Below are 27,689 nucleotides of genomic sequence, written 5' to 3' on the forward strand. Positions count from 1 at the left end.
AAGTTCTAGACTTGTTTTCTTGTATGTTCACACATACTGCTGAAATTCAGGAACAAAGTATTTCAGATGCAATTCTTTCAAGTCCATTTACATAAATGGTGCTCAACGTCGAAAATTAAACATGCTGTCAACAATCTGTACAAAGGTAAAGGTGAAAAATATAATTTGATTACAAAAGAATTTAACACCATCTGTACACCACAGATAATGCTTTTCATAAGATAAATTTATCACCATCCTCATTCAATCATTCTGAGATGTTATCTCCCAATTTCTAAAACTTGGATTTTCTGTATACTTATATACAGTTAGTGTTTTTATAGTATTTCCTACTTGACTGTGAACAGTTCAGGTATTATACAATGACTCAAATGAGATTAATGAGGGGGAAGCTTATGCATGTTACTTTAATGAAAGATATTTCACTTGTCTAGCTCCAAAAGAGCCAAGGAAGGTAAGTGATAAAAGCACCAGCTTAGACTCTTTTGAACATAAATTCAGGCATTTTAATGTGTATCTCATTAAAGCTACATGAGTTTCCATGTAGGTTATTCATACATTTTATGGCACTTGGACTTTCCTAACAGGTATTTAGTTACCTAGGACATCTAGGCTAAGAAAGAAAACAACTGCTTAAAATTAACCATTTCTGTAAGAAAACACTTCTGTCCCAACTTGTAAACCCCTTAATCTTCCTGGAAGTTGCACCAAAATACAACTGTTGATATTTCACATTCTTTGAGTAAGTTGCCTTTGACAAGAAAGTCACATTAACCCATAAGTTTTGATCTCTAGTGATTTGTGAACACAAAGAAAGGCCATCTTACCCATTCTCAACAAACCAAGTTGTGTCCTGCTCCTTTGTAATTACAATATGCAGTATACATACTTGTGGATCCATTTTTTTGTTGGACCGAAGCCTTAGCAGTAATTACACACTTTGCACACTGGCAGCTTTTTCTCTATGTAAGGCATTATTATTCTGACATCTACTCCCCTGCCATGCAACCATACATATTGATATACTGCATTTGTTATTAAAAAGGAGTATATGTATTAATCAAAGATAAGAACAATTTAATGAACACAAATGACACACATTTAAAACAGGCCCATGTATTTTCATATAAATCTCACAACCCTACCAGTTTTTTGGTAGGTTTCTATTGCTTTCTTAACTCATCCAAACTACTGTATATTACAAGGCTTTAATACAAGCAGCTTTGGGGAAGAAAGTTATATTTGAAAGGGAAAAAAAGTTGTGACAAGTGAAAACAAAACAAAAAAAAAAATCCAAGAAGCTTTTTTTTAAAAAAAACTTTACTTGTAAAATTAAGCAGCATGCTATTTTGTGATTTATATTTGAATTTAAAAAGACTAATTAGACCAAAATAAAGACAAAAACCTAAAAATGGCAAGTCTATAAATAATGAAAATTTTGATTTCACTAGACTTCAATGAAAAACATTTGGTAATTAAATACTTGCTACTGTTCATTACGTTGATGAACTTTATTAGGGTTAAAACTATAACAAAGTTCATCCTAAAACTTTTCGCAATGCAAAATTATTTTCACTCAAGGAGTGTCTCAAATTGAATGCTAAGAATTACAAGCAATCTTCTGGAGCACTCACATTCATAAAACTTTATACATCTTTTGGAACTAAGATATTTATACTACTAAAATCAAACATGCATCACTTCCCATACATTCTGGTATCATGATTTATATTACATTATGTAACACCATTCTTCTAAACAGCAGCAGTTTATCATACGTTTGCTCCATTTTCTTTGGATTTCTGGTCTTTATCCTCATTCTTCACGATGTCCTTTAAAAGAAAAAAGGGAGGATGAGAGGAATTGTAGCAGCTGTAGTTCTCATGTAAACTTTAAAGCAGCATGAGCCACAGATACTGTTTGTATCTCTAAAATACTATCTGAACTGGTATCCTACTCAGTAGTTATAACCAATTCCAGTATCTTCCTGAAAAAATGAGGGGTAGAAATGCTCTGGAGCTTATGTGTTTTGCTGAAAACTCCTTTTACTGAGATATCCTCACATACTGAAATAGTTGAACTCTGTTTTGAAGAAGTTCTCTTGACCAGTCAAACAGAGTAGTAGATTTGGACTGCTGGGGATGGACAGGAAAACATTCCGATAGTTTGAGATCTACATTAGTATTTATACTTTTTTAAAGACATTCAAGTCAGGAACATATGTTGCAGGCTAAGAAAAAACCACACTTTATTTGCTACCTTTAAATAATCAATCCAACATTAAGCATCTTCTCTATATATGTTCAGACACTGCTGCCCTGAATTAATTTCTAAATTGTTTTTATATTGCACTGTTTGTTCCGATAATTAGTCTACAGATGTTTGCCTACAATAATAAAAAAAAAGGAATTAAACAATTCTAACCTGTTTGAGAACACTCTGTATTTCATCCATAACAGTAGCTAAATTTTTGATTGTCTTATTCAGCTGACCCTCAAATTGCAACTTTTTATCATCTGAAGTCTTCAAATTTTCTTGCAGTTGGCCAAGGTCCTTTTTTACTTCTTTTAGCTCCGCAGTTAGACTTTTGTTAGAATTCTCCAGTTGTAGTATAGTTTTTTCATCCTCATCTTAGGAAGGGAAGGAATGAAAACATCAAGTCACTTCTGATGCCAATATTCTATTTGTGTGCAACATAATAATACTAATTTTTAAACAACATTAAAAACTGCATTGAGTTACCATTTGATAATATTTAATTCTCACTGCATTTAAAGTCTTGAATAAAATTTAGGTCACAAATATTACCCAAATTGATTTATCTACTTAAAAAGTCTCAGTGTCTTGCACCCCTGTAAGCACTGCCTTCAAAGTAACAGCCCACCTGTTTTTTCTTCTAGTAGCTGCAGTTTTTGCTCTATCTCTGCCCGCACCCTCTCGCTCTTCTCCAGCTTCTGCAGAAGGCTGCCCACATCCACCATGGCCCCGTTGTACACGATGAGCCCCACGTTCTCCTCCACAGCCCTGGACTCCTGCTTCACAGCGGGTGATGGCAGCAGCAGCCGGTTTCCTGCATGGGAGGCAGCACCAGGAAAAAACACAGGGTCATTCTCCAGTGACCAGCCTCAGAGAACAAACACACATTCAGCTTTGCTGGTCCACCCCTCACACTTCCCTCCTTCCCCCTGCCAAAAAGCAGCATTCTCTTTCAAGACATCATTCTATGCCTCTTTCCAGTCTTCAAAACTCAGGCTCTATTCAACAGCTGAGCCTCCTAACCTCAAAACTAGTGAGAAATTATGTTCATCAATATTGAACATTAACCTCTGTCCTCCTTCCTGTTCCAGATATCAAGATTTATTCTAGAATTGCAATATGTTGGAAGCACAAAAAACCCTGTTACTTTGGAACTGCTAAAGATTTACTCTTACAAACTAGCTCAATTAATTTCTACAAAAAATCAAGTACTTCAGAACTCTCATTATCACACAGAAATAACTCTGGAAGTTTGTGGCAAAAAAAGGAAAAAATTACCACCTAACATATCTTCCTGTAGCTCTTCAGACTCTTCTTGGTTTTCTTCATCTTTAGAAGTATCTGTTAGTCTTCTGTAAAAGCAAGATTCTCGAAGCACTACTTTATTAAGCAGCTTCTTGACCTACAACACATGGGAAGAAATAATGGTTAAGACATCCTGTTACCTAAACAAGAATGGTTTAGCTTGGCAAATTTAAAAGAAATTGCATAGCTTTTTGAACTTTAACATATTGGGTCTTAAAATGCAAACAAACCAGGAAAAAAATAAATACAATTTAGAGATAAAAGCTACATATACAGTATGGGCATATTATAAGCTGCCAACTTCACCTTTTCACTCCAAGACAATTCACAAAAGATTAAACTCTTATTTCATTGTAAACATGAAGTGGCTGCATAAAAATAAGAGATCAGGTATGTAAGCAAAGCCTTTAGAAGCTAAATTACATGTCTCCCACTTCAAACATTCCTGTAATGTTTTGGAAGTTTTTTGGTAGTATACAAAACCTGAGCACGTGACAGGTGTAGTCCAAGAGTATATAGGATCTCCTCCATGTCCTTCTCCAGAAGGTATCCACAATGACTTTGATCAAAATAAACAAAAGCCATCAGGAGATCCCTGTTAACAGTCACCATCTGGGTCTTGTCTTTCTCCTACAGAAAATTGATTATGGGATCATTAGGGAGTTAAAATATAATTCAGAAAAGACACCAACTTCTCTCACTTAACGAAAGTTTTTTCTCTGTTCATTTTATTGTAACTTTCAGTCAAGCAATTAATATTACTATCATCTACCAACTTTTATCACATTATTTAATACTATAGACCATAATGGATAGTAATAGCTGGTAGACACGACTTCTTTTGTTCATGCTAGTATGTAAAAAATGGTCACAGAATTAGCCTGTGACCAGAATTAACCAATTATAAAATAGGAAACATCCCTTCTGTCCTCAATCATTTACTTAACAGCTGTTTTTTCAAAGGCAAAAACAGGTCTTAATATAAAAATACAGCTAAGCTGTATTAGGACACCTCTAACAAGGTCTATGCAGTTGTTAAGAAAGGTGTTAATTACTTTATCTTTAGACGCTCTCTCTTTACAATGCTTATTTCCCTCTCTTCTGTCCTCTCGCTTGTTCATTTCCTCTTCATCCCGGTCTGCAAAACAGAAAGAAAATTCAACATACCCACAGCAAATGATTATATAACTATTACCAGAACACATGTGGCCACTAGAAAAGTCCACACAAACTCCCAAACATCTGCAATATACTTCCCTGAAAAATAATAAAAAATGCATTGAAGTAAGCCCTGTTAAATTCTGATTTTTTTTCTAGTCTTATTTTAATATAAGCCATTTACAATTTTTTCCTGTATTTGTTTCACACACAGGACAGAAGAACTGAAACAAATGCTAACTAGGCCAAAATGAGTTTTGCAACATCTCCACCTATTTAAGTGGTGTGCAGGAAATTACCACAATTCTCCCTAATGAGGCTTGGCAGCATCTGCACTCAGCTATGGTTATTCCTACTCAAATTCAGTATTATTTACTCTCAAATATTTCATATAATAATACCCATATAAACTATGTCATTAAAACCATGTGTTTATACTCATATGTTGAGTGAGAGATTAAGCTTCTGTTGCCTGCTTCCTATGACTTAGATTCTTCAAGAAGTTACAGATCACATCACTTCTCAGATGTGAATTACAAATGGCAGGGTTTTTGTCTAAAGGTAGGCAGTACAGTAAAACTAGACTGAAAGAGAGAAAGGGATGAGCAAACTGCTGGGATGGATTCTGGCATGCAGCTCTGTACCTTATGTGAAAGTCTTGGGTCAGAGAATCATGTGCCAAGTTCAGCTTTAAGCTCACCTTTCTTGTGAGGAAAACTTTGGAAAAAACTATGTATTACAACACTTGGCTAATTTTACCAACTCTTTTCTGAGAACCAACTGCTTTCCCCTGCACCTCCATGGGTTGTTGGGTTTTTTAGCAACTCTTGACTGGGAATGGCACAAGGACAGATTATGGGAAGCAGCAGCTCTTGTACAGAACAGACAAGCCCAGGCCACCATTACAGACAAATTATAAGCAAATGGGAGTTGTTCTGCAAACCACAGATTAACATCAGCTTTGTAAGGCTGGTGCAGTACTCTGCCAAAAATACAATGGAAAATGCTGGGACTGCAGTATCCACACAGTCCAAACCCACATCTCTAGCAAAACCTCTCCACAGAAAGGCAACTACCCCAAAGCACAAACCAAAGAGCACTCAGGATGCTTCACACTTTTCTGAATCTCTGAGCAGGGAGAAGCTGCTGCCATTGCCTGCAAAGTCCTCCAGACCCTTTCCCTATTTCTTCAGGCTAGCACAACTCCACCCAAACAAAAACCAACTTCTTGTAACGTGGGCTAAAGAGCACCCACACTACATTCTGTCCTAGCTAAAACCAGGATGACCTTCCAGAACTGAGGAGTAGGAAGTCAGGCACGTAAAAGTGGCTTGGTTTTTCAGAGGTGCTGAATACTCACATCTCCTACTGACTTCAATGGGAGTTGCGAGTGGTCTGCATTCTGAAAAAAATAAAACCACTTCTATATGCATGCCTTACTTAGAGCACCACAGCTAGTTTTTATTTACTGTGTTCACACATGCCTAGCATAAAGGTACTTACATTTTACGTAGACCTGGTCAGAATTGCTAAAATAAAATTAGTTTAATAATGCGATTTTAAATTGTCTAGTTTCAGGGCATTCTCCAGCTTGAAAGAACATAATTAGTGATGATAAAAAAAAAATTGTGAAAGGCCACAAAATTAATTGTTCAAGATACCTTCATCTTCATCTTCAGCATCTTCTGCCTCCATTGGATCATATTCTTCTTGATTATTGTCCTCTTCTGTTTCTTCTTCATCTTTAGCATCATCTTTCTTTTTATCTTCCTTCTGTAACAAAAGATCCTAGATATTTATCTAGCCAGACTCAAAACCCAGCCAAGTAAAAACTTTACTCCCAGTCAGTCAAAATTTGCATGCATTTATGGTTAGTCACCTAAGAACCCAGATACAAATCTCTGATACAGCTGAATGTTAAAACACTCCCAAATATACCTGTAAAATTTTTAAATTACTGAACATAATTGAAGCATATTTAAATAGATCAAAAAAGTCAAATCAATCAACTGACATTACAAGAGCTGAATTTTTGAAAGAATTAATGTAAAATTGAAAGAGAAACACTTCAGTATTGATCCAGACAGGCTAGAACTGCATATGAGATAACTGCACACCTTCTTTTCATCTCTCTCTTCTTTTTTATCTTTATCGTCTCCAGATTTTCTTCTCTTAGGTTTTGGATCATCTGTTTCATCATCTTTCTCTTCTTTTTTTTCTTTTCTCTCATCTTTTTTGCTTTTTTTGTCCTTTTTGTCCTCTCTCTCTGGGAGAGAAATCAGTGCTTTGTAAATTCTGACACCAAAATCTCTCTGAAGCATTTCATTGAAGAGTTCTGCAAACAATGATACCTGCACATAAAGAAGAAAGAAAAGAGAAGTGACAAGAAGTTCTAAAGCATGTATTAAAAATGTATATAATTATGAGGTGCCATCTTAACAACTTTCATCATATCAGAATTTTCTGGTGTGTCAGATTTCTTACCATCTGATTTGAATATGGAATCCTTCAACACCTTTACAAATCCCATTCCATATCTGAAACACATATCTGTGTTTTCCTCTGGATACCATTACTATTGTACCACATACCAAAGACTTGGCAAATTACAAACTTTTCACACGAAAATGAGAAAGAAACAAGGAGAGCTAACTGTAAGTAGCACTGCTGGGTTACCTCAAAGGAATGCTCTTTATTATCTTCCAATCTGTAGTCCAACAGCACGCTCAGGGACATGATGCTGCAGTCAAACTTGCCGCTCTTGGCTGCCCAGTTGGGGTGCACGATGATGGCCGGCTCATCCGGCAGGATGTAGCGGCGCTCCCGCCGCTGACGCTCCAGCTCCTCCTGCCGCTTCCTTTCCTCTTCCTGAACGGGGACAAAAAGCCAACATGGACCACATTCCAGGTTTCAGCTTCTACTTTAGTTTTTAGGACTCGCTGCTCCGAGGAAAGCAAAGCCTAAGCTGCTGAAAGCAGCACACAGCTGTACAGAACATTGAGCTGTTTACTCCTTACAGAGGGAGAGAAAGCCTCATCTCTTCAAAGATACCCAACACAGCTTCAACAATTCAACCATTAACTCTTGATTATGGGAACTAAAATCTCTCTAGATATACCCGATGCAAATGAAACAAAGTGTTACAAAAGGTAAAAATGCCACCATCTTATTGATTGCCAAGAGACAAATATTGAAGTCTCCTGACTACAAAAAAAGTCACGGCAGAGCTTGTGCTTTATAAAAAGCCAGCACAATCTCAGCTCCCCTCCAGTTCTAAAGAAAGCTGTGGCAAGAAACCCAAGCTAGTTGAACACCATCCAAGCTGTGGCAGAAGGCAGCAGCAGCAGACAGAATTTGCAAGCACGTGGCCTGTCCTCCTGCAACAGGGTTTACAGACATACATAAAAATATAAAACTTCCAATCACCCCATACAGGTTAGAGGTAACACACAAATAGACAGGTTTAAAAGCAACTAAAGCACAAGCCATTCTCCAGACATTTCTGCCCCTTTTCTGTGGCTGAGCTTTGGCATTACTGCACAGATTTTGTTTATCTTCATGAAAAAGCAAACCACACTAAGCACTGTAACTATAAACTGCAAAACTGAAGAACTCCAATACACAGCAAGTATCCAAAAGCAAAAACTAAAACTTCGTAATATGGGAAAACAAACGCAAGCAAACCATCTGCCACATGAAGAGGCTGGACTGTGAGACACAGAGGCCAACAGAACTAAGTAACTGCTTTTCATGTAGGTTTAAGGAGGTAAGGTCTTGTTAGGTGTGTTCACTCATCTTGAGCATGGTTTTTCCCAGGAGGCTTGGATTTATTCTTCCTTATGTTTAAGATCAAACATTAATTTAGGCACCCTTAGTGCAGTTGCACATTTGAGCTGATTTGTCTGATATAAAGTAATTCAAACTGGCCAAGATTTCTCCCCAGTTCAGCAGCTCAAGGTACAGCAAGAGTTCCCAGTGCAGTTACCTGAGAACAACAAAATCCCAGCACAAGTAGGCACATGCCTCTACTTTTTATGCTTACACATATTTATACAAATGTTTCATATATTCAATGTATCATTAGGACTTAAACCAAGCATGTCCAAATCCTAACCTCTTTATCATCTTCAGATTTCCTATCCTCCTCCTCTTCCTCTTCTTTCTCAGACTTCTCTAGCTCCTTTTGCTCTTCTTTTTGTTCCTCTACTTTCAGCTGCTTTGTCAGTCGAGCTATCAGCTGAGATTTCAGTCCCTTAGAGCTAAGGGTTCGACTTTCTAATTCTTTGCGAAGGTCATTTACCTGGTAAATAAAAGCTTTGTGAGTGGTATCAAGCAGTGACATCACAAAACATTTGATTAGTAAAGAAATTGAGGTAAAAATCAGCAGCACTGAAAAGCCAACAGTTTGTTTTTTTTTTTAATATGTGCTGAAAAACACTAATAGCTACTGATACAAAAAAACATATTACATTTAAAGTAATGTTTTCTACAAAAAACTTCTTTCTGAGGAACTTTTCACAGAGGCAAGGAAAGGATTAGTAATAGTTTATTATTATAGTAATAGTTTATTATTACTATTGCTTTTGAAGAAGCTTTTTATTATATCTCCTGATATAGTTCAAAAAAGGCAGTAATTGCACAAAAATGTATCACTTCAGTATTTTAGACCCCACATTTATCCATGTAAATGGCAATCTGACCGATTACAGCAAAATACAGCAGAACAGTTTTCCAGTTAGTGTATCATACATGATATCCTTTAATTGTATAAAGTTCAGAATAGATTCAATTAGCTGTATTCTCTTACTACAACCAGAAGTCATCCCTGCACACTGTGATACCACTTCTAGTAACATAAATTCAGCAAAACACTACTGAAGCTTTTTGGCTCACTTAAGGGAACATACAGCTGCATTTTAGGTCATGTCTTAAAAGTGAAAAGTACACTGGAATCAAATTTTAAGAAGTGTTTGTTACCTTCATTGTTTTTGGATCCAGTTTAGACCAGTGTGTAGGCGTAGAGATCTCTTTAGCTTCCCCATCATCCTTTTCCTCTTCATCCTGACAAACAAAATTTAGAAATTATCATTCAGAAAGCTTGAAAGCATTTCAGTTATTTTTAAAATTCTGTTGCTGATCTGTGCAAGGTCACAACTGTTTCAGATAGTCTTCTCCTAAAGTTATTATTTAGACAAGTTCACACACACATTCTACCACTTTATAAATGATCACAGTGCCACTCAGCCAATACAAGCCAGATCTGTGGAACACAAAAGGGTGATAAGCAACACCACAAAGGATATTGGGGTTACACAGACACTGCTGGTCTCCAGTAACCACACAGTGGGTTATCTTCCCCCACATTTTAAATCCCCCAAATTACTCTTTGTTCAGTCAGACCTTCCCTTATTCCAAGATGTTGATCAGCCACGTGGCCTGAAATTCAGATGTTTCAGACTAGTGTTTGTTCAATTTCAAATATCACAATTAGAACTGGCCACAAGAGAGAATTTAGAAATTTCAGAAAATGGCAAAATGTTTGAAGACAGCTATTCATAAACTGAATCTCACTCAACAACTGGTCCCAGATTCCAGCAACTACGTCTACGATAAAAAATTTTCTGCGCATCATAAGCACAATTTAATTCCATTTGTGATATCAGCATACACACTTTAAGTTAGTGAACTAGCTGAAATAAAAACCAAAAGCAACATTCACTACACTGCTGAAAGCTGGTTTACCAGTCATTGTTACCAGTTATGTTCCTCCTGTGTATGTATGTTGTGTAGTATGTGGTGTGCATTTTGTGCCTGTGTTCCTGTGCCTGTGAGAAGCAGAAATAGAAAAAGGGATTAGCGTTCAGTGCCTGTTCTCCATCAGCCTCCTTGCGTTCACCCTGAAGCTTCTCGACCAGCTGCTGCTTGTATCCTCGGGAGAGGGTTTCCCACTCTGAGCGGGTGGGAAGGCAATGCCAAACATCCGGGAAAAATAAAACCACTGTCTCCACATGAGCTGGAACTGTACGCCCCTTGTGGGTCTCCTCAGGGCGATGGTAGCGAATCTCTGCAAAACGGTACCTGTTGCAAGGGAAGAAGCATGTTGGAAAAAAAATTCTACAATACATTTTAAAGAGCCTAGATCACTTGTAGCACATCAAGTAAAGAAATTTTGCTGCAAGACCTTGAGGTTTGTCTAAAGAAAAAAATTATGGAAGCCATATTTTCTCTTTTGGCATGCTTGTAAAAAAGTATCGCAACTGAAAAGGAGGAAAACCAACAAAATGCTTTTCATACAACTTGTTGTTTAGCCCACGTAGCTTTTATGTGCAAATAGAAGTTGCTGAAGAACTTCAAATTTAGAGTACAATAGGCTTTCCTGGTATTAGTATAACTAAAGTGAGTGTTAACACATCAAGAGAAAATATGGCTGTATAACAAACGGCTATTTATTTATAACAAAAGAACAATGAAATGAAGTTCTCTTGACGATCCTCTCCAGCTATGCACAAAATGAAAAATATTTTCAACACACATTCATTAAAAAAATTACAGTATAACATGTCAAAATAAACCCAGAACTTTTAATTAGTTCTTAATGGAGTATTCAGCACAGTTGGCACCAATCAAGCTTATTACCAAGCAGAACATCCTTTGAGTAGTTTACCTGAACTACCAAGAGTACTTGACAATGAAAAAAGGGGTTTCCAGCTTTTTTTTTCTTTTTTTTTTTTCTTTTTTTAAGTCCTGGTAACAGACAATAAGTATTTATTTCTACAGTGTAGTTGGCTCTGCAGTGCAGTACTTACCATTGCGTGCACACACTTAAGTCAATCCCTGTAAGAGCCTTGCAACAACGAATTGCCGTCTTTATCAGCACCGAGGGGTCCTTTTCTGGATCAGGTCCATCCAGTGATGGGGACCAGTGTCCTCCAATAGCCATAGCTTCATCTTTGCCTTTCATACCCACTAAAAACTAGACAAAAAGAGGCTTCTGAATGTTCCCCTGCTAAGCGTAAAAAGTAATTTTCCCAAAGTGCAAAGAATATTTCATAGCACACACACTGAAATCCGTGAGTAAACCGTCAAATTATTTTGAAATCTGAAAATGAAAATCAGTCAAGAAAGAGTTCAGTTGTTTTTTTCCACAGATTATTTCAGCAATGGAATAGGTTTAAAACATCATCACTCATTCTTGCTTTCAAGATTTTCCATCAAGTTTGTTTATTGGCATAGGCTTGTTCCTTTGCAATTAAAAGCTTTCTAACCCAAAAGACAGAATGTAAATGGTGCCTCAACTCTGATACACATTTATAGCTGCACCTGCTTAAAAGTGATGAAGAAAAGCTACAGAAGGTGAGACCACAAGAGCATCATACCTATAAATTAAAGTATTCCCGTGTGCCACAAGTTAGAATTAACTGGAAAAAATGTCTGTTGTCCTGAAACACCACAGCACTTACAGCTTGTTCAGTTTAATGGTTAAGTTTCACTTAAAAAACCAGCTGTTAAACTGTTGCTTCATGTGTATTCTCTTCACATCTGAGCACTTACAAAACGAAGTGCTTGTAAAAAGCAGCTAACAAAGTTAATTGTTTAAGTTGAACAAAACAGCAAATGTGAAGCTCCTATAAAGTGGAAGAAGAATTGACATATAAACTAGGTGTCTTCAGAGGAAAAATTAAGTCATCATTCAGCTGTCTACAAGCTCCTCTCTTACTATCAGAAATGGTAAAGCTCTATAACCAACCTTTATTGCCAAAAGTGTCTGGCATTGAAGCATATTTACCTTTACAAGTCTAGCAGGATGTTGAAATCCATCACGAAGTTCCTGGGGATCCTCAGCCAGAGCACATGACTTGTGGTAGAGATCTTCCATGCTAGGACTGGCCATCAACATCACCTGTGGTGCAAGTCAGAGCAATCTGGTGAAGGTCTCACTATGACTGATCAACAATGACCACAACTTGCAAATACACACACCAACACTTTACAAGGTGGCTCTCTACCCTCAACAGGAGTATGATAAAACAGGATGCTCCTTCTCAGCCATTGACTGTGTTTTGAACTTCAACCTTCTAAAAGGCAGCTCTTGCTCTGCACAAACAGACTGAAAAACCAGGATGTCTGATACTTGAGGAAAGGCTTTACAGTTCTTGTACACAGAAGTCAAATAAGTTAAGTCCATCTTTATCTGAATGTCAAAATATGCTGCATCAAGTGCTATAATCGTGTATAAAAGACCCTTTTATCAAAACATTTTCTTAAAACCTGTTCTATTTGAAGTCTGTCATTAAAATAGGTCTGAGATTATTAGGGCAATCTGTGTTAGTAGTATTGCATGTTAAAGATAGGTCTCAATCTACCTCAAATGAAACAATAAATATTAATAAGGAAAAAGGAAAGAAAATACCACTAAATAGAATAACACAAACTGCACAAAAACTATCCTTGAAGGAATAAAAAGGACTCCATTAACTACTCAAAATGAATTGCCTAAGAAATCATTCAGAGACCTTGCAGGAGCTGGCTCTTCCCTATAATCACATCACTGCAACTGGGTGCAGAGAATGGAAGACCCCTCTGCTAACAGCTCTAGTAACAGAAAAACAAACTGAATTTCAGTCATGATTCTTTAACCTCTACATACTAACTTTTTACTGAAAAGTTTAAAATGCTGTATTTTGCTCAAATGGCTGCAGAATATTTTCAGTTCACTTACACTCACTTTTGCACTCTCTTGATAAAAAAAATTTCTAATGAATAGTGGTATCAGTGGAAAAGCACACAAACCTTAGCACTGTAGAGATGATCAGCATCAGGTGGATCAAGGACAGCAGCGTTCTTATCTATAGGATCTACTTCTCTATGCATTACATAGAAATTACAGTAGTTTCCCAGCTGAAATGGTCTAGACATAGGAAAAGCATCCACCCATGTAAACTGAGCATCAAAGAAATCGCTCGGGATATACAAGTTCTGGTAACGCCTCCTCAGCTCCATCATATCACAGCTACGGCTGAAAGACACAGCATTAATTGAAAGATACAGCAATAAAGAACTATTAATGAAGTACATAATTAGAGGTATATTAATTGGCAATACAACCATTGTGTATTTGATGTTGTATATATAAAATCTCAAGATAGCTACATTTGAATGTCATGGATGAGGTTTAAAAACAAGTAACTATTAAAGACTCTTCCAACTCAGGTTTCTGCATGTTAGGGAATATTCATTAAACAACACTATAAAGCTATTTTCTAATAGCATTCTAAAGCAACACAGAACCTCCAGTAAGTTTATCACAGAAGGTTCTTAGCCATTACATATTTGAGTCTTGTTTAAAGTCAGGATGACACAAGCGCGTGGGCTGGCAGGGCTGACGGTAAGCTGTGCCCATGTGAGGTGAATGCAGGTGAACATGTGGCGCTGTGAACACGTACCAGTCCAGTGAGAACTTGGAGAACTGGACGGTGTAGCGAGGCACCACACGGCGGGGTCTGCGCGGGGACCTCTCCCTCTCCCGCCTGGGCGAGCGCTCGCGGGAGCGCTTCCTCTGCGGGGACCTTTCCCGGGACCTCCGTCGCTCTCGCTCTCTTTCACGACTTCAAGAACACAGAGAAAACACAAATCGTTATGCAGGCTGCTAACACAAAATGATTTCTAGCACAACAGAAGCCAGACCTGTCAGAGACAACTCAAAAAAGGGAAGAAGCTTCAGCACGGCTCTTGACAAGAGAAACTGATTACACAACTCCTTACTTTCAGGTGGATAAGAACCCTTCCCTAATTCCTAAGGGTAACACCACTTGTGAATCTTGCTGACTCACTCTGGAGCGAGCAGCTCAGCTCTGGGTGAGGACAGGCCTCTATGGAATGCTTGGATCACAGTCTGGTCTCCGTACCTCCTATCATCTTTTCGGTTTGGCATAGGGTCTCCGCCTCGGTCATTCCTCCCAGAAAATCTGGATGGTGGGTCTAGTCTTCGAGCTGGCTGTGGCTGTGAAACCAGACGGACCGGGGGCTGCAACAAACCACCTGAAACAAAATGTACAGCATCAATAGAGAATAAGGGCAACTGTCTACACTTGGCATCCACTGCTGCTTACAGCTCTTTCACCTGTGTACATTCTCCAACCTAACTCTACAGTCAAATTTATCCACCCACCCAAAAAAACTCAAGAGACCTAAACTTTTCTCCACTGAGGCAAACTGACACTCTGATTAAGTGATATTGATTTAAAAGCATCTTCTTGAGATGGAAGCTAATATAACCTAAGCACAGAGAAGCCATCTTAATAAACAGCTAAGCCTTTTTGAAAACTTAATTGTAAGACAAATATTCTAGCTACTCATCGAGCTGAAGGAAAACTGAAATCCTCATTTTAAGGCTATTCATACAAAAAAATGATTGTCATCCTGAAAAATTATTCCTAATTCAATGTATTATACTGCTACATCAATCCCTCAGAACATACTTTCTTTGTCTCGAGACATTTAATCAACTGTATTTAAGTGGAGCAAGTGTTACTAAACACCAATGCACAACAAGGACTAATTAGATTGTAGTAAGCATTATGCAAAACAATTCTGCTTCAGTTCTTCCACACTTGTTTTTACTGTGGTAAGACCAGTCCTAATATTATTGCTTCTATCACTGATTCCTCAGCCACTCAAAGTTGAAAGAGACTTCACGACCTTTGTTTTAGATTTGCCATGTTTGGCAGTGTTTCTTCTCTCAGATGCCAACCTGGCTAATTGAAATTAATAAACAAAGAAACAACAGCTTTAACAATACACCTGCAAAACTTGGTTTTGTGGAACACTGCAGAAGATGCTGAAGAACTGCACTGCTATTAATACTTTCAACTCCCCAACTTGTCAGTGGAAGAACAAAAACCACATTGAATTTGCTTTCTGATTATAAAATCTTAACATGAAGAGGAGCCCACAGAGATTTCACTAACCAGGTGATTTCTGAGCTACTGCAGGCAATATACCTTGAACAAAGCTGCAGGAAGATATATTCAATCTGAGTCCCCTCTATATTTTTTCAGCTATTACTTCAGCCTTTTGACTAACAAGAAAACAACCACCACCCAGTAAGCATCAGAGCGACCCCCCAAAAAGGCGTGCACCGAAGGAGCACCTTTCTGCTGTGGCTGCTGCAGCAGTGGCTGAGGCTGTGTCTGGAGCAGAGGTGTGATGGAAGCTGCTGAGATCTGTGCCTGCAGCAGGGACTGTGGCTGTGGCTGTGCCTGGACCCCGAAGGTCTGCTGGGCGATGGGCTGCAGGACGGCCGGCGGTGTCTTCAGCAGTGGCTGCGCCTGGCTCTGGTTCTGACAGCAAACACAGCGAGTCAGGAGCGAGCTCCAGCCACAGAAGCCACTGCCAGGGACACTGGGCAGCCCCACCTACCTGGTTTGGCAGCGTCTGGATCCTTTGGGCGTTCCATTTGAATGGCATGTTCGGGTTGTAAGTAGCTTCTACCAAAACTCTGTCACCCACCTGAGGTGTCTTTCCTTTAACAGCACTGAAAACGTTACAGAAATATATGTGAGAGTCTTTTTTAGCTAGGTTTTTTGAATGTTACATGTAAAGATTGGAGAAAGCAGGAAAGTTCATTAAACAAAGCTTACAGGAAGAGCATCTACCCCCAAATTCAGCATTAGTACTACTTGCTTCAGTTCAAGGTATGCACAGGAACTTAGCAATTCCCTGTCTTTGGCCCTAAGGCAAAAGTTCCTCAAACAACACCAAGTTAAGACATGCAGACAGCAGGTTTTATGCTTTTAGTCATTTACGAATTCTGCACTTCCTATTATAAGGAACTAATAATCTCTGTGTTTCCCAACTTTGGGCTTTGTATTTAAAAAAAAAATAATCAAGAATTCACATGGAGTACCTCAGAGTTAGCATCTATTAACCCTTCTGACTTTCACTGTTGAATGAAAACAACACACTACTGCAGGCCCTATCAGCAAAGTCACAGAATTAGCGTGCAATCCTCTAAACCACAGAGTACATCTGCAGGCTGTGAGTGTTCCCAGCTTACCTAAGCTGAAAAAAGACATCTTCATCCACAAAGCCAAAGGTATCATGTAGCTTAGTCACCACGCCAGTGAAGACTCGCTGCTTCTGGGGCTGGGTTTGCTGCTGGCTGGAGCGGGGCGCCGGGTAGGAGACGGTGATCTGCGCTGCCGGCTGCGGCGTGGACAGGCTCAGGCTGGTGGGGAGCGCCACGGCGGGCTGCAAGCGAACCAAAGGCAACTCTCAGCCCTGCAAGCAGCTGCCAGGCTGCCAGGGAACAGCTCCTTGAGCCATGGAGACAGCACTTTAAAAAGGCTATAGCACCTAGAATAGACATTTTCAGATGGTGGAAGTTTTTTGTGTTTTTCGTCGGCTCGTTGGGTTTTTTGAAGATGACATGTTTCTTACTTTGAATGAAGACTGGCTTTGTTTAGCCTTCTTTTTATAAGAGTCAGCTTCCCCCAAAAATGCACCTTATCCAGAAAAAAAAAGCATAAAGACTGTATTATTGTCTACAGTGGGCCTGAAGTGGAGATAAATTCCCAACTGTGCTAGGAATAAACACTCAACAGGTCATTCTGCATTTATATGCCACCTGTAGGGCTAGAAGTCAGTAAAGGTTGAGGCCAACACAAACCCTTCCCTAGCTCAACAGTTCACGTACTTGCCTTCTTACAGAAGAACACAGTAAGATAATGAAACAAAGTCAAACATTTTTACCTTTGTAAAGCCTGTTTAAAAGTTCAAGTGAAAATGGAAGTAGAGCAATTTGCAGTGTGCTAATGGCTGCACGTTTTAAACCTGTCAAGCTCAGCAAGATTCCTTTTAAACCTCTTTAGAGACATGCTGTTAATATAGGAAGTTAAATTCCTTCACAAAGAAGAGAAAGATTTTCCCCATTTCTTATTTACTGCAAAACAACTGGATACTTGAAGTTCAAACAAAAAAAAATTAAAATATAATCAACACACATGTTCCCTTGAAGATTAAGGAAAAGTGGCTGCCATTAATTTCTGAAAACAAGGCTATGCATATTTTAACATCTGGATAAAACAAACCTGTAGCAATAAAATGTCCATTCATATTAGTTCATTTTACAGATAAAAATACCAAGATGTCACAAATTTGCACTCTTGCATAATCTGTGTTTGGGGATGAAGACCAAACAATAAAACCAAACTAACCTGAGTTAAAAGGGTCTGCTGAGGTTGCTGCAACTTAAAATAAATAAAGTTATAAATTAATTTTATATGCTTAAGGAAATTGTACAATTCTACCTCTTCCTTACAAGTAAGAGTTTTTGATTAATCTGAATCAGTTAATAGTCTTTCAGGGCTTGGTCATTTCAGCAGTTTGCACATCCTGTGCTTGTGGGGTTAATTTTAAGACTGCATAACCCAGGTTTATTCAAAAAGGAGAAATGTTACTTTTGAACTGAAAGTTAATAGCAATACCAAAAAAATTTTGGCAGCTGAAACATCTTAGGCATGTAATTCCCTTGTACTGTTCTTCTTTTTTAAAATCCTGTTAAGTTTGAAGATCATCATAAAAATCCAAAAGGGAAAGTTTTACCAAAAGGGAAAGTGTCTTTCCAGCAGTTAAAATACACGGCCCTGTTTGGAACAAAGTTCAGCAGAGAATCACTGACACATGGAATAGTATTCTTAAATGTATTCTTAAAATTTGTTTTTGCATGAAGGTAGGCAGGTTTCCATTCTGCCTATGTCTTTATGAACTTCAAGCTCTCTTTTGCTACCCAAAGTATTACTTAAGCTTCTTCAACAACTTCCCATATGAGGGTGATTTTGGACACAGATCCGACAAGACACACAGTCGACATTTTTTTTAAGTTGTGATGTACACAGTAAGAATCAGACAAACCTGTTGCTGTACACTATAGAGAGTCTGCTGAGGTTGTGAATATTGCTGAAACAGATAAAAGCAAAATATCATAAACAGGAGAATTATTATGGCAATAATACCAAATATAAGTTAACTGCTTAGCAAGTTCTAGATAAAAACAATTAACATTTAACATTCTTAATTTAAAAAATAACTAATAATATCAACATACATTATTTTCGTAACAAATATTCTGAGCCTTTAGAGTGGGCCCTGATGTTCTCTTTCTAGCTAAGGTCAGCAATTTTTGTTAAGCCTGACACTTAGACAGTATTTAGGGCACATTATGAAATCATGCAAAATACCTTAAAGGATATATATAGTGATGGGAGATACTCGAGATCCCCAGATTAGATGCAGCAAAACTCCTTCTCCCCAAAGCCAAAATCCCCACCACCTTAGCAGACCAACTCCACTAGAGCTAGCTATAACCCCACCCCCCACCATAAGACAGGTTGACACTGCAATGTTCACCATTTTCCATTCTCCTTTCCTCCTGGGTCCTTTAGCTCTAGGCAGTTGGGGCAGCGCCGGCCGCGGGGTGTGCTTTACCTGCTGCAGGGCCGCGGCGGCGGCTGCCGCCTGCTGCTGGAGCGCGGCGCTCTGCGTCAGCTGGTAGTTGGTGGGGGTCTGGCTGGTCAGCCCCGCCGCCGCCAGCGCCGTCTGCTGCGTGTAGATGGTGGGGGAGGCTCCCAGCAGCGAGGGCTGCTGCACGCCCAGGGCAGCTGCAGAGGGAACACGGCCGGTCAGCCCCGCGGCCTGGCGCGGCTCGCGCAGGGCGCACCCTGCTCTACACCCAGCCAGGCTCCAAAATCCACATCCCACTGCCTTCTCTTCTCCACTCATCCACCAACAGTAATCCACAGCAGAGGAACACAGATCCTTATGCTTCCTTTTCCTGCACCCACCCCCCCCATGTGCTTTCTCAAAGGTACTCCAGGTACTGGATGAGCCAAATGAAGGTTGCTGCTCTGCCCTGTAAATTAATACACTGCATTCTATCTGAGGGCAAGAGAAAGCTTACTCTCAGCAGAAACAGATCAGCCAGCCATCTTCAGGACTGAGCAACACTCAAGATTAACACTGTTCTCTCTCCCAAACCCATCAAAGACACAATGGAATGAGGAACAGATTTACAGTATTCCTGCAGAGTTTATGCTCCACACTATTCTCACTGATGCAAAATGAGGGTTTCATTCCTGATCTAGGCATGCAGTAAAACACTGCTTGTAGCTGGTGATTGTTACCATAATGCTGTACCCCACTCAACAGGTCCTGAATAATGTCATCTTTCCTAGCACACTGCCCTTTGCAGCAGAGCAGAGTCTCTGCTGATGGCACTGATCATCTTACAATTTTGGAATGAAACAGTAAAGAAATAGGTAAACAGCATTGAAAATAATTGCTATCACTATGATCTGTATCAAATATTATCACATAAGCATTCCAGGAAGTAATAGTATTTTAAAAGTGAAATCAAGCATTCAATTAACTTTTCCCCCCTGGAAAATTCCAAAATTTGCATTTCTTTAGAAGCCAGTAAACAAAATTTGAGGCTTCTCTCATGACAGACCCTCCATTGTCTTGATCCTCTTGTCTCCTGCTTGATCACCAGCTTCAATTTGAATGTGCAGTTTGGACCATCCAGAAGGACACCCTCAACTGGATCCTCACCTGTGTCTCACATAACACGCCTTAAACAGACCTTCAAACATAATTCAAAAGCTCTGCTGCTGCATCCTGGGACAACTTTCACTTTTCTTGGCAGCAATACTTGGCTGGCTCAGTCAAGGCAAATAACCAATGCATTCATCTTTCTCCTCTTACTTCCACATGCCAAGCAGAAATTCCCATTAGTGCAGAAATTCACTCCACACTGCTACCTTTGAACATGTCTGACTATGCCAGCTATTCTCATTCAGTCCGAAGTTCTATCCTAATATTGTTCCAACACAGGGGGATGAAGTTGGGAAGCATTACCAAAAGCAAATTTCACAAGTTTTCTCCTACTTTTTGTATCAATGGTACTCACAAGAATGCTTACTCCCACACCAGATCTTGGGATTATTCAGCTCTTCAGTTTCACTATGGCAATTTCCATTTCAGCATAACCCAGAACTATCTCAAGTAATTCCCAGCCCATCCTAAGAGCCTTATCTAATTTGGTTAACTAATGAAAAACAAGAATTTTTTTTTTTTGCCACTTCTACTGTCACTTTTTGAGTATTTAATATTAACTGGGTATCTATCATCTACAGCACTGCAGACCAACTTACTAAGAAAGGGAAAAGACAAAAAGACAGCCAAGATCCTCTCAAAGGATAACACCTGTAGTAACAAGTTTTTCAAAGCTGTATCTTGTTCCTACTGATTTGCCCCGAAGTATTTCCAGGACTTTCATCTACCTTTCATCTGTGTACTCATCTTGGTCAAACAGGCTTCAATTAATTAGGCAACTGAGTTTGCATTACTAGTTAAAAAGGAAAAAAAAGAGAACAAAAAGGAAAAATCACACAGAAAAACAAGAGACAGAGAATGAATCAGACTGAGTCTGGAACTGACATCTGACTGCCATATTATTATTATTGGCAACAAGCATCTGCAGTGGCAAACAATAGCTTCTTAGGCTTTGTAATGATCTCAGTAAGTACAGTGATGGAGATGCCTTCCTTCAAATGCAGTGCAAACAACTCCCACTGGCACCAAACACTGCGTGGCACTGCCAGCTGAAAGGACCCAGACAGACACTGGGCTCCTAGGCTGCAGCTCTGGGTTAGGTAATAAACATTTCTGTTTCAACAAACACAAAGACAGTATTTAGCAGTCCCTCTTCCTACTCCTAAACCCTAAAGATCTCTAAAAGTTAGGGAAAATCTTCAAAATGCATATGTCTCCTTGGTAAGTGCATAGGTTTATTAGAATTACAGTAAAGGAGTGCCCTGTGCAGGACAGGGACACTTCTCACAGTTGTCAGAAATTGTGAGATTAGATCCTTGGGCTGCCAAGTTCCTTTAAGCTTCACACACTTGCAACACAAACACCACACAACTTACTCTAAAAATACTCCTTTGAACAGGCACACACTGGAGACCAGGCTCAGCATATTTGTCATGGGACATCTGTTTACAGCAAGCCAGCAAACCCTGCACCAGCTACTATTCCTCAGTGCCTTGAGATTCCCCACATGCTCACCCTGCTCCTGCACATTGCTTTAGTCACCTCACAGGGGCCACCAGCAATAACAAGACACTGAGCTCCAGGCACTTCAGCTCCCATCAGCTGCACTGTTCTTCACTCCAATGCAATTAAGTCTTGATACAGCACAGACAACACCACCAATAAGGCAGAACACAGCAGAGCCAGCACCACAGTTCAATAAAACCAGGCTTTTCATCAAAACCCTGAACACAGCACAGGGCAAGCACTGTGACAAACCAAAGAGGTGCCAAAAATGAAGAGCTAGAGAGGAGGAGGGAATTCTCCTTCGCAGGCGTTTCAGCAGTTTGCACATCATTATGCAAGTTTTAAGTGATTTTCTGTAGTAGGCATGATTTAATTTATGCTTTAACAATGCTTAACCAGCACGGCGGGGGCTTTTTGCTGGTTTTAGTCTTGTGATGCATGGGATGAGGAGCAGACAAAAATTCACTGTTACGTAGGAGTTTCTCTTCACACACTTCTCTTCGATCTTTGCTGGCCTCTCTTCTAACACCACAGGCACACAGAGTAATCAGTAAGTCCTCCCAAAGGGATCACAAAACCCTCCATCACACAGCATGTCAGTCTACAGCTAGTGTGTCACACCTTAATAACTAAGAGCTTTAACTCAATTTAGTTACTTCTTCAGCAGGGATGGCCAAGACAGCGTCCACATCAGAAATACACAAAAAATCCCCAAACCAAAACAAGGAAAAACACAAAATCCCAAGCCTGATATTCCCTTTTTTGCAATTATCAAATTGGGTTTCTATCACCATCACTCACTGCTTCTGACAGCTTGAAAAAAACTATATATCACGTTGTTTGTGTTACAAAAATCAAGACTTCTTTCCCTCATACCCAAGCACTTCAAATCTTTGGAGAAGGAACCTGACACTTGGATAAAAACAGCTGTCATGCATAAATATATGTAACAGCTTTGGCCAACCCTTGAAAGTATTTCTTTAAAATGAATTTACAAGCACTGAGATTCACAAGGGCAAGCCAATATGCACTATTTCTTGGGTGCCACACAGGTGAGGAAAACAGCATCTCTGGAAGCTCACAACTTCACATTGAAAGGGGCAAGTTCAACCAGAAACACTGTTCTTCAGCTCCCAGCAGTGCCAGAGCACACTGCTTACCTTCCAAAAGGAGCTTCCTGTACTCTGGATTACAAATCAAAAAAAGCCAATTAAAAAAGCAGAGGAACAAGTATGTATTAAAACAGCAGCTGAGCAGAAGAATCCCAAGGACTGGATTCAACAGAGCACACAGGGAAGAAAGAGGATGCAGACATGGTGAACTGTGTATTGCAGCAGGAATAGGAAAGGACACCAGGAACACAAAGGAATGTGGAGCTAGGACAGGAAGAAAGCAAAAGTGCAACCAAATGTTACATCTTTAATGGCTCTCATATGTGAATCAGGTGCTGCTGGGTCAGACAAACAGATATAAATCCCTGCAGATTATTATATCCCTCAGTCCTCACTGAGCGGCAACTGATGTTGACCATCCTATCCCAGTTACATTTACACTTCATTTCATCACAGGAGGCTCAGAAGCAGGCTGGCCCAGGCAGGGTCACCAGCATAAGAAAATGGGTAAGAACTGATGTATGCTGCATCCACTCCTCCTGGTCCTACTTCAGACAGCCCTACGATGACTGCCAGCTCCTCCCCTTGGCAGGTTCAGTGCAGCTCTCCCTCTGAAACAGGACATGGAGCTGGTCCTCCACCTTCCACCACTATTTCTGATGCATTAGCTGTCACATCAGCCAACTCATCAAGAGCAGCCCAGCCCAGGTGCTCCCATTCTTTGACTGCTCAAACATGTCCCTAACTCTGACATGAGAAACAAAAGCAAAGTTTGTCTTTCCCACATTCCCAACCCTTTCCAGCTGTTAGGGATTTTCTTACAGAAGGAGATAGTGTCATTTGGATAAGGAAAGTGTGAGCTATTCAGAGAAACAGTGAAAAACTGTCTGTGGGCAGCTGCTTAGGAACAGCAACAGTTTAGGTAGGGAATGGAGCAGAATGGGCACAGAGGAAAAGGAAAAGGCACCCTGGGACAAAGTGCTGAGAAGCACATGGTGGGTGGTCACTTCCTGAGGATAAACAGTGTGATTGGATCAGTGCCCATGGGAAAAACTGGAGAGAGAGGATTCACTTTGGGAAAGAAAACTGAGTCAGGAGGGGGGAAAGATTCCCACCTCAGACATGCACTTCCAAAGAATGTCACTAATTCCCAACCTTTGCTAGGCTACCAGAAGCATTTAACTTAATTTCAAATCAGAGCAACTGCAGAAACCACAAATTCTGAACCCTCCACATGCCAAAGCTTTGCTGAAGTCTATTCACACTGCACAGTGTAACTACAACATTTAGTTAACAAATCATCTCTACTCAAGAAATGCAAAAGGCACTCCAGAACTGGAAATGGAAGCACCAAAATTTATCATGCATCAAGCTTCATATTCTTGCTTCAACCCTTTTGTACTGTAAATCAAGATGAAAATGGAGCCAGCTAGGTTTTTATACAGTGGCTTGCAATTAGTAACACCTCTTAGCTAAATCAAAGGAAACTCTCTACCATTATTAGGGCAATACCTCTGATTATAGGCACCTTTAAATTATAATTTAGCATTAAAAAATATACACTCCTCTTCTCACCCAAGTAACATATTACAGAGGATTTCCCACTATGTGGATTATGTCTAATCTATTAAAAAAGAAATTAATAAAATAATTTGTAAACATTGATTCAGGCTGCCCAGAGCACTTAAAAAAATCTGTAATGTCTTACTAGAGCTGATATTATTTAATCTAGAACCATGTAATTTAATAAGAGGTAATTTGATTTATGCATCTTTGGATGTGAATAACTTGATACGTTGTTTATTGACTGAAACAATCAATACAAACTCACCTTGGATTTTACTCATACCCCTTAAGAAAACCAAATAACAAACAAAACCATCAGACAGTGTTAGGCAAGGACTTTTAAAGTCTCTGTTGTGGGAAAAAACTCCCGATTTAAACCACTTAAACAGACTTTAGGTAAGCTAGTTAACATCGTGCCACTCTGAAGTGCATAGCCAAGTATGGAATCTCCAAATCTACCACATGTCAGGGTTCAAACATCGAGTGTAAACTGACCTGGCTGAGACACCGCAGTGGCTGTAAACTGAGTAGCCCAAGGGGGATTTTTCTGTCCTCCAAACTGAGCCATGGTAGAAGGTAGAATCTGCTGGATTTCTATCTTCTGTAACTGCAATCTTTGAAAGAAATACCGTCAGGCTATTTTAATTCTACCCCAAAAAAAAAAAAAAAAAAAAAGAAAAGAAAAAGAAAAAAGAAAATAAAAAGAAGAACCCAACCAACCAAAAAAGAAAAAAAAACCAACAAAACCTCAAAACAACAAAAAGAAAAAAACAGAGTAATGAAATATTAGTTTTACAACCCTAAAGCCAGGTGGGCAACATGAGTCGCGCATGGGAAACACAGAAAGTTGTAAGGCAAGTTATTTTATTTCCCTAAGGCACAATCTCCATCTCCCACTTCTCAACAATGGGACTCAAAGCGCAGAAACGCACTCCCATTTGCAGCTCTATGAAGGGAAAGGTGGCTGCGGAGCGGAGAATTGCTATTTACTGTTGGTTTGCCGTGGCTGTACCGCGGGGCAGCGCTGGCGGCAGGACGGCGCTGCCGGACCCCGGCCGCTCCCGGCTGCGCGCACAAGGGCACGGCAGCCGCGGGACCCGGCAACACGCGGCCGCGGCCGGGCCTCCCTGCGGCCTCGCTGCGGCCCGGGGCCCGTGCGAGCTCCTTTTCCGCGGGCAACCTCCGCTCCCGCCGGGCCCCGCAAAGCGCCGCACGGAGAAAGGCAAAGCGAGGCGGCGGCGGCGTCGGGCCGGGCAGGCGGGAAGCGGGGCCTTCCCGCCCCTTCCCTCCTCCTCCTCCTCCTTCCTCCTCGGTCTGCTCCTCCCGCTGTCCCCGGTCCGCAGCGCGCGCCCCCGGTGCGGCCCGGCCCCGCTCGGGGCAGCCGCCGGAGCCCGCGCGCCCCCGGCCCCTCGCGCCGCGCCCGCCGTACCTGCGCGGGACCGCGCCGCCGCCATCGCCGCCCGCCCCGGCCGCCGCACCGCGCATGCGCCGATGCTCCGCCTACGTCACGGCTGCGACCGCGCGAGGCGGCGCGCGCCCGGCCCTGCCGCGTGCGGGGCCCGCGCGGCTCGGGGGAGGGGCCGCGCCGCCATCTTGGGCGAGGCGCGCGCGGGCGGGGCCGCGGCGCCGCCATCTTGCGGCGGGACCGCCCTGAGGGAGCCGCGGGACTGGGGAGAGCCGCTCTCTCCGTGTGTCCCCTCCGTGTGTCCCCTCCCCTCCCGGGAGCGGCTCGTCGGGGCTCAGCAACCCCCGCGCCGCCTCACGCTGCCGTGTCGCTGTAGGACCGGCAGCCCTCAGCCCACACCACAAACTGCTCTGGTTCTGTGAGGGGAAAGAGGTCACCTGAGGTGAAGGCCGAGCAGACGCACCACAGACGCGTTAAAGCTCTAAAGATGCTTTGAAACAGAAATTGCAGCCAGGATTAGTGCAATGAGTAGCTCAGGACTTCTGGGCGAGAGAAATAATTTCTTTTTTAATCTGAGTTGGAAAGGACTTAAAAGGATCGTCGAGTCCAGCTCTCTAAGTGAGTGGCCAATTCGTGCAGGCATTGATCGAACCCATGACCTTGGCGTTGTTACAAAAAGCTTTCCATCTCACAAAGAGTTTTTTACACGCGTTTGTTTTGAAGTGAAATAGACACATGAATTCCTGCCTACATTTGAGAGTAAGCTAAATGAAAAGATAACTTTGAAGTGTTACATTGTCATTAAAAACAGAAGTTGGTGATGGAGTAAAATCCTGAGAAGCAGCGACATCAAACTCCCTGGCAGTGAGGTGGGTTGTGTTGTAGGTGTCTAGATAAAGCATCATTTATCTGGCAGATAAATTTCTGCCAGAATTTAATAGTTAATAATGCTTGCTGTTTATATTTCAGATTAAACGAGGGTTTAGATGTTTCACACTCAGAAGCATACTTCTTACTTTCTAATTCTACACATTTTAGACCTTGTCTCTTCGTGGCATAACTCCATCCAGCCCAGTCAGTTGACTAAAGCAGAATCTGTGCCCTTTAACTTGGAGGTAAGATTAAATGTTAAAAATGTTGCAGACTTTCTCTCACGTTTCTATGTGAAAAGGACAATGACAAAATTGTATTAAAGTAGAAAGTAATTGCCAGTGAATATCGGAGTATTGTGAAGTAGCTCTATTCTGCACTCTTCTGGCCCAGGGGCTTTTTATCAGACAAAAGAAAAGCCTCAGAGGCTCACAGGAACCACAATCCCCATGTCCTGTACCTCAAGTAGAACACTTTGTGTACCTTCTCCTTCCCACATACACACTGCTACCATTACCCTGCAGATTTTGCCACTTTTAGTGCACTTAAAAAAACAAAAAAAACCAAAACCAAAACAAAAACAAGCAAACAAACAAACAAACCATTAGAAGGCAAAACCCATAAAGCAACTGTTGCTTCCAGCTTTCTGGGTGGCTACAGGAGTTAAGAATCTGCTGGTTATATTGTGGGGAGAAATGGTAATTTTTAGAGTTTATAATCAAAGAACAGCAGCAACAGAACTACTGTGTTATTTTTTTGCACCAGGTAGAATGAAACTAGTTTCAGGTATCTTAGATGTCTGCTATGAAAGAAAAACGTAGAAAGAGATGGGAATATAGAAAAATATGGAAGAAAAGGCTTATTTATGGTTGGAAAAAAACCCCAAACATCCCAAACATTTA

At 40.6% G+C, this 27,689-nt stretch overlaps 1 protein-coding gene and 1 non-coding gene across 10 annotated transcripts; both read right to left on the bottom strand.

The window, feature by feature from the left end:
* Positions 1-1,100: 1,100 nt before the first annotated feature.
* On the bottom strand, positions 1,101-26,019 carry CCAR1 (cell division cycle and apoptosis regulator 1). 9 transcript variants are annotated; one of them, XM_056494381.1, is made up of 26 exons: positions 25,942-26,007; positions 25,008-25,126; positions 19,204-19,376; positions 18,631-18,675; positions 17,934-17,960; positions 16,775-16,968; positions 16,138-16,252; positions 15,869-16,058; positions 14,625-14,757; positions 14,163-14,324; positions 13,510-13,735; positions 12,506-12,619; positions 11,526-11,692; positions 10,587-10,797; positions 9,697-9,780; positions 8,834-9,019; positions 7,396-7,587; positions 6,837-7,070; positions 6,381-6,492; positions 6,080-6,121; positions 4,617-4,699; positions 4,045-4,191; positions 3,538-3,658; positions 2,885-3,070; positions 2,425-2,630; positions 1,101-1,832 (listed from the first exon to the last, which is right to left on the bottom strand). In XM_056494381.1, exons 1-26 carry the CDS (start codon positions 25,995-25,997, stop codon positions 1,773-1,775), a joined length of 3,585 nt encoding a protein of 1,194 aa, XP_056350356.1. In that variant the 5' UTR covers positions 25,998-26,007; the 3' UTR covers positions 1,101-1,772. The 9 variants fall into 9 exon arrangements, with proteins under 9 accessions (XP_056350356.1, XP_056350354.1, XP_056350351.1 ...); XM_056494379.1 differs by having other exon boundaries at positions 17,934-17,966; XM_056494376.1 differs by having other exon boundaries at positions 19,126-19,376.
* Positions 11,844-11,907, bottom strand: LOC130255245 (small nucleolar RNA SNORD98). Its single transcript, XR_008840884.1, has one exon. It is a non-coding gene; the product is annotated as a small nucleolar RNA SNORD98 (small nucleolar RNA).
* Positions 26,020-27,689: the final 1,670 nt, after the last annotated feature.

This window comes from Oenanthe melanoleuca, chromosome 6 (assembly GCF_029582105.1).
Source record: "Oenanthe melanoleuca isolate GR-GAL-2019-014 chromosome 6, OMel1.0, whole genome shotgun sequence".
Taxonomy (NCBI): domain Eukaryota; kingdom Metazoa; phylum Chordata; class Aves; order Passeriformes; family Muscicapidae; genus Oenanthe; species Oenanthe melanoleuca.

Excerpts from the sequence above, each read along its gene's own strand:
- CCAR1 (XM_056494375.1), bottom strand. The coding sequence starts at position 25,997 with ATGCGCGGTGCGGCGGCCGGGGCGGGCGGCGATGGCGGCGGCGCGGTC. Across the intron at positions 16,059-16,137 it reads TCCAGACGCTGCCAAACCAG|AACCAGAGCCAGGCGCAGCC; the intron begins GTAGGTGGGGCT and ends GTTTGCTGTCAG. Across the intron at positions 1,833-2,424 it reads TACAGAGTGTTCTCAAACAG|GACATCGTGAAGAATGAGGA; the intron begins GTTAGAATTGTT and ends TTTCTTTTAAAG.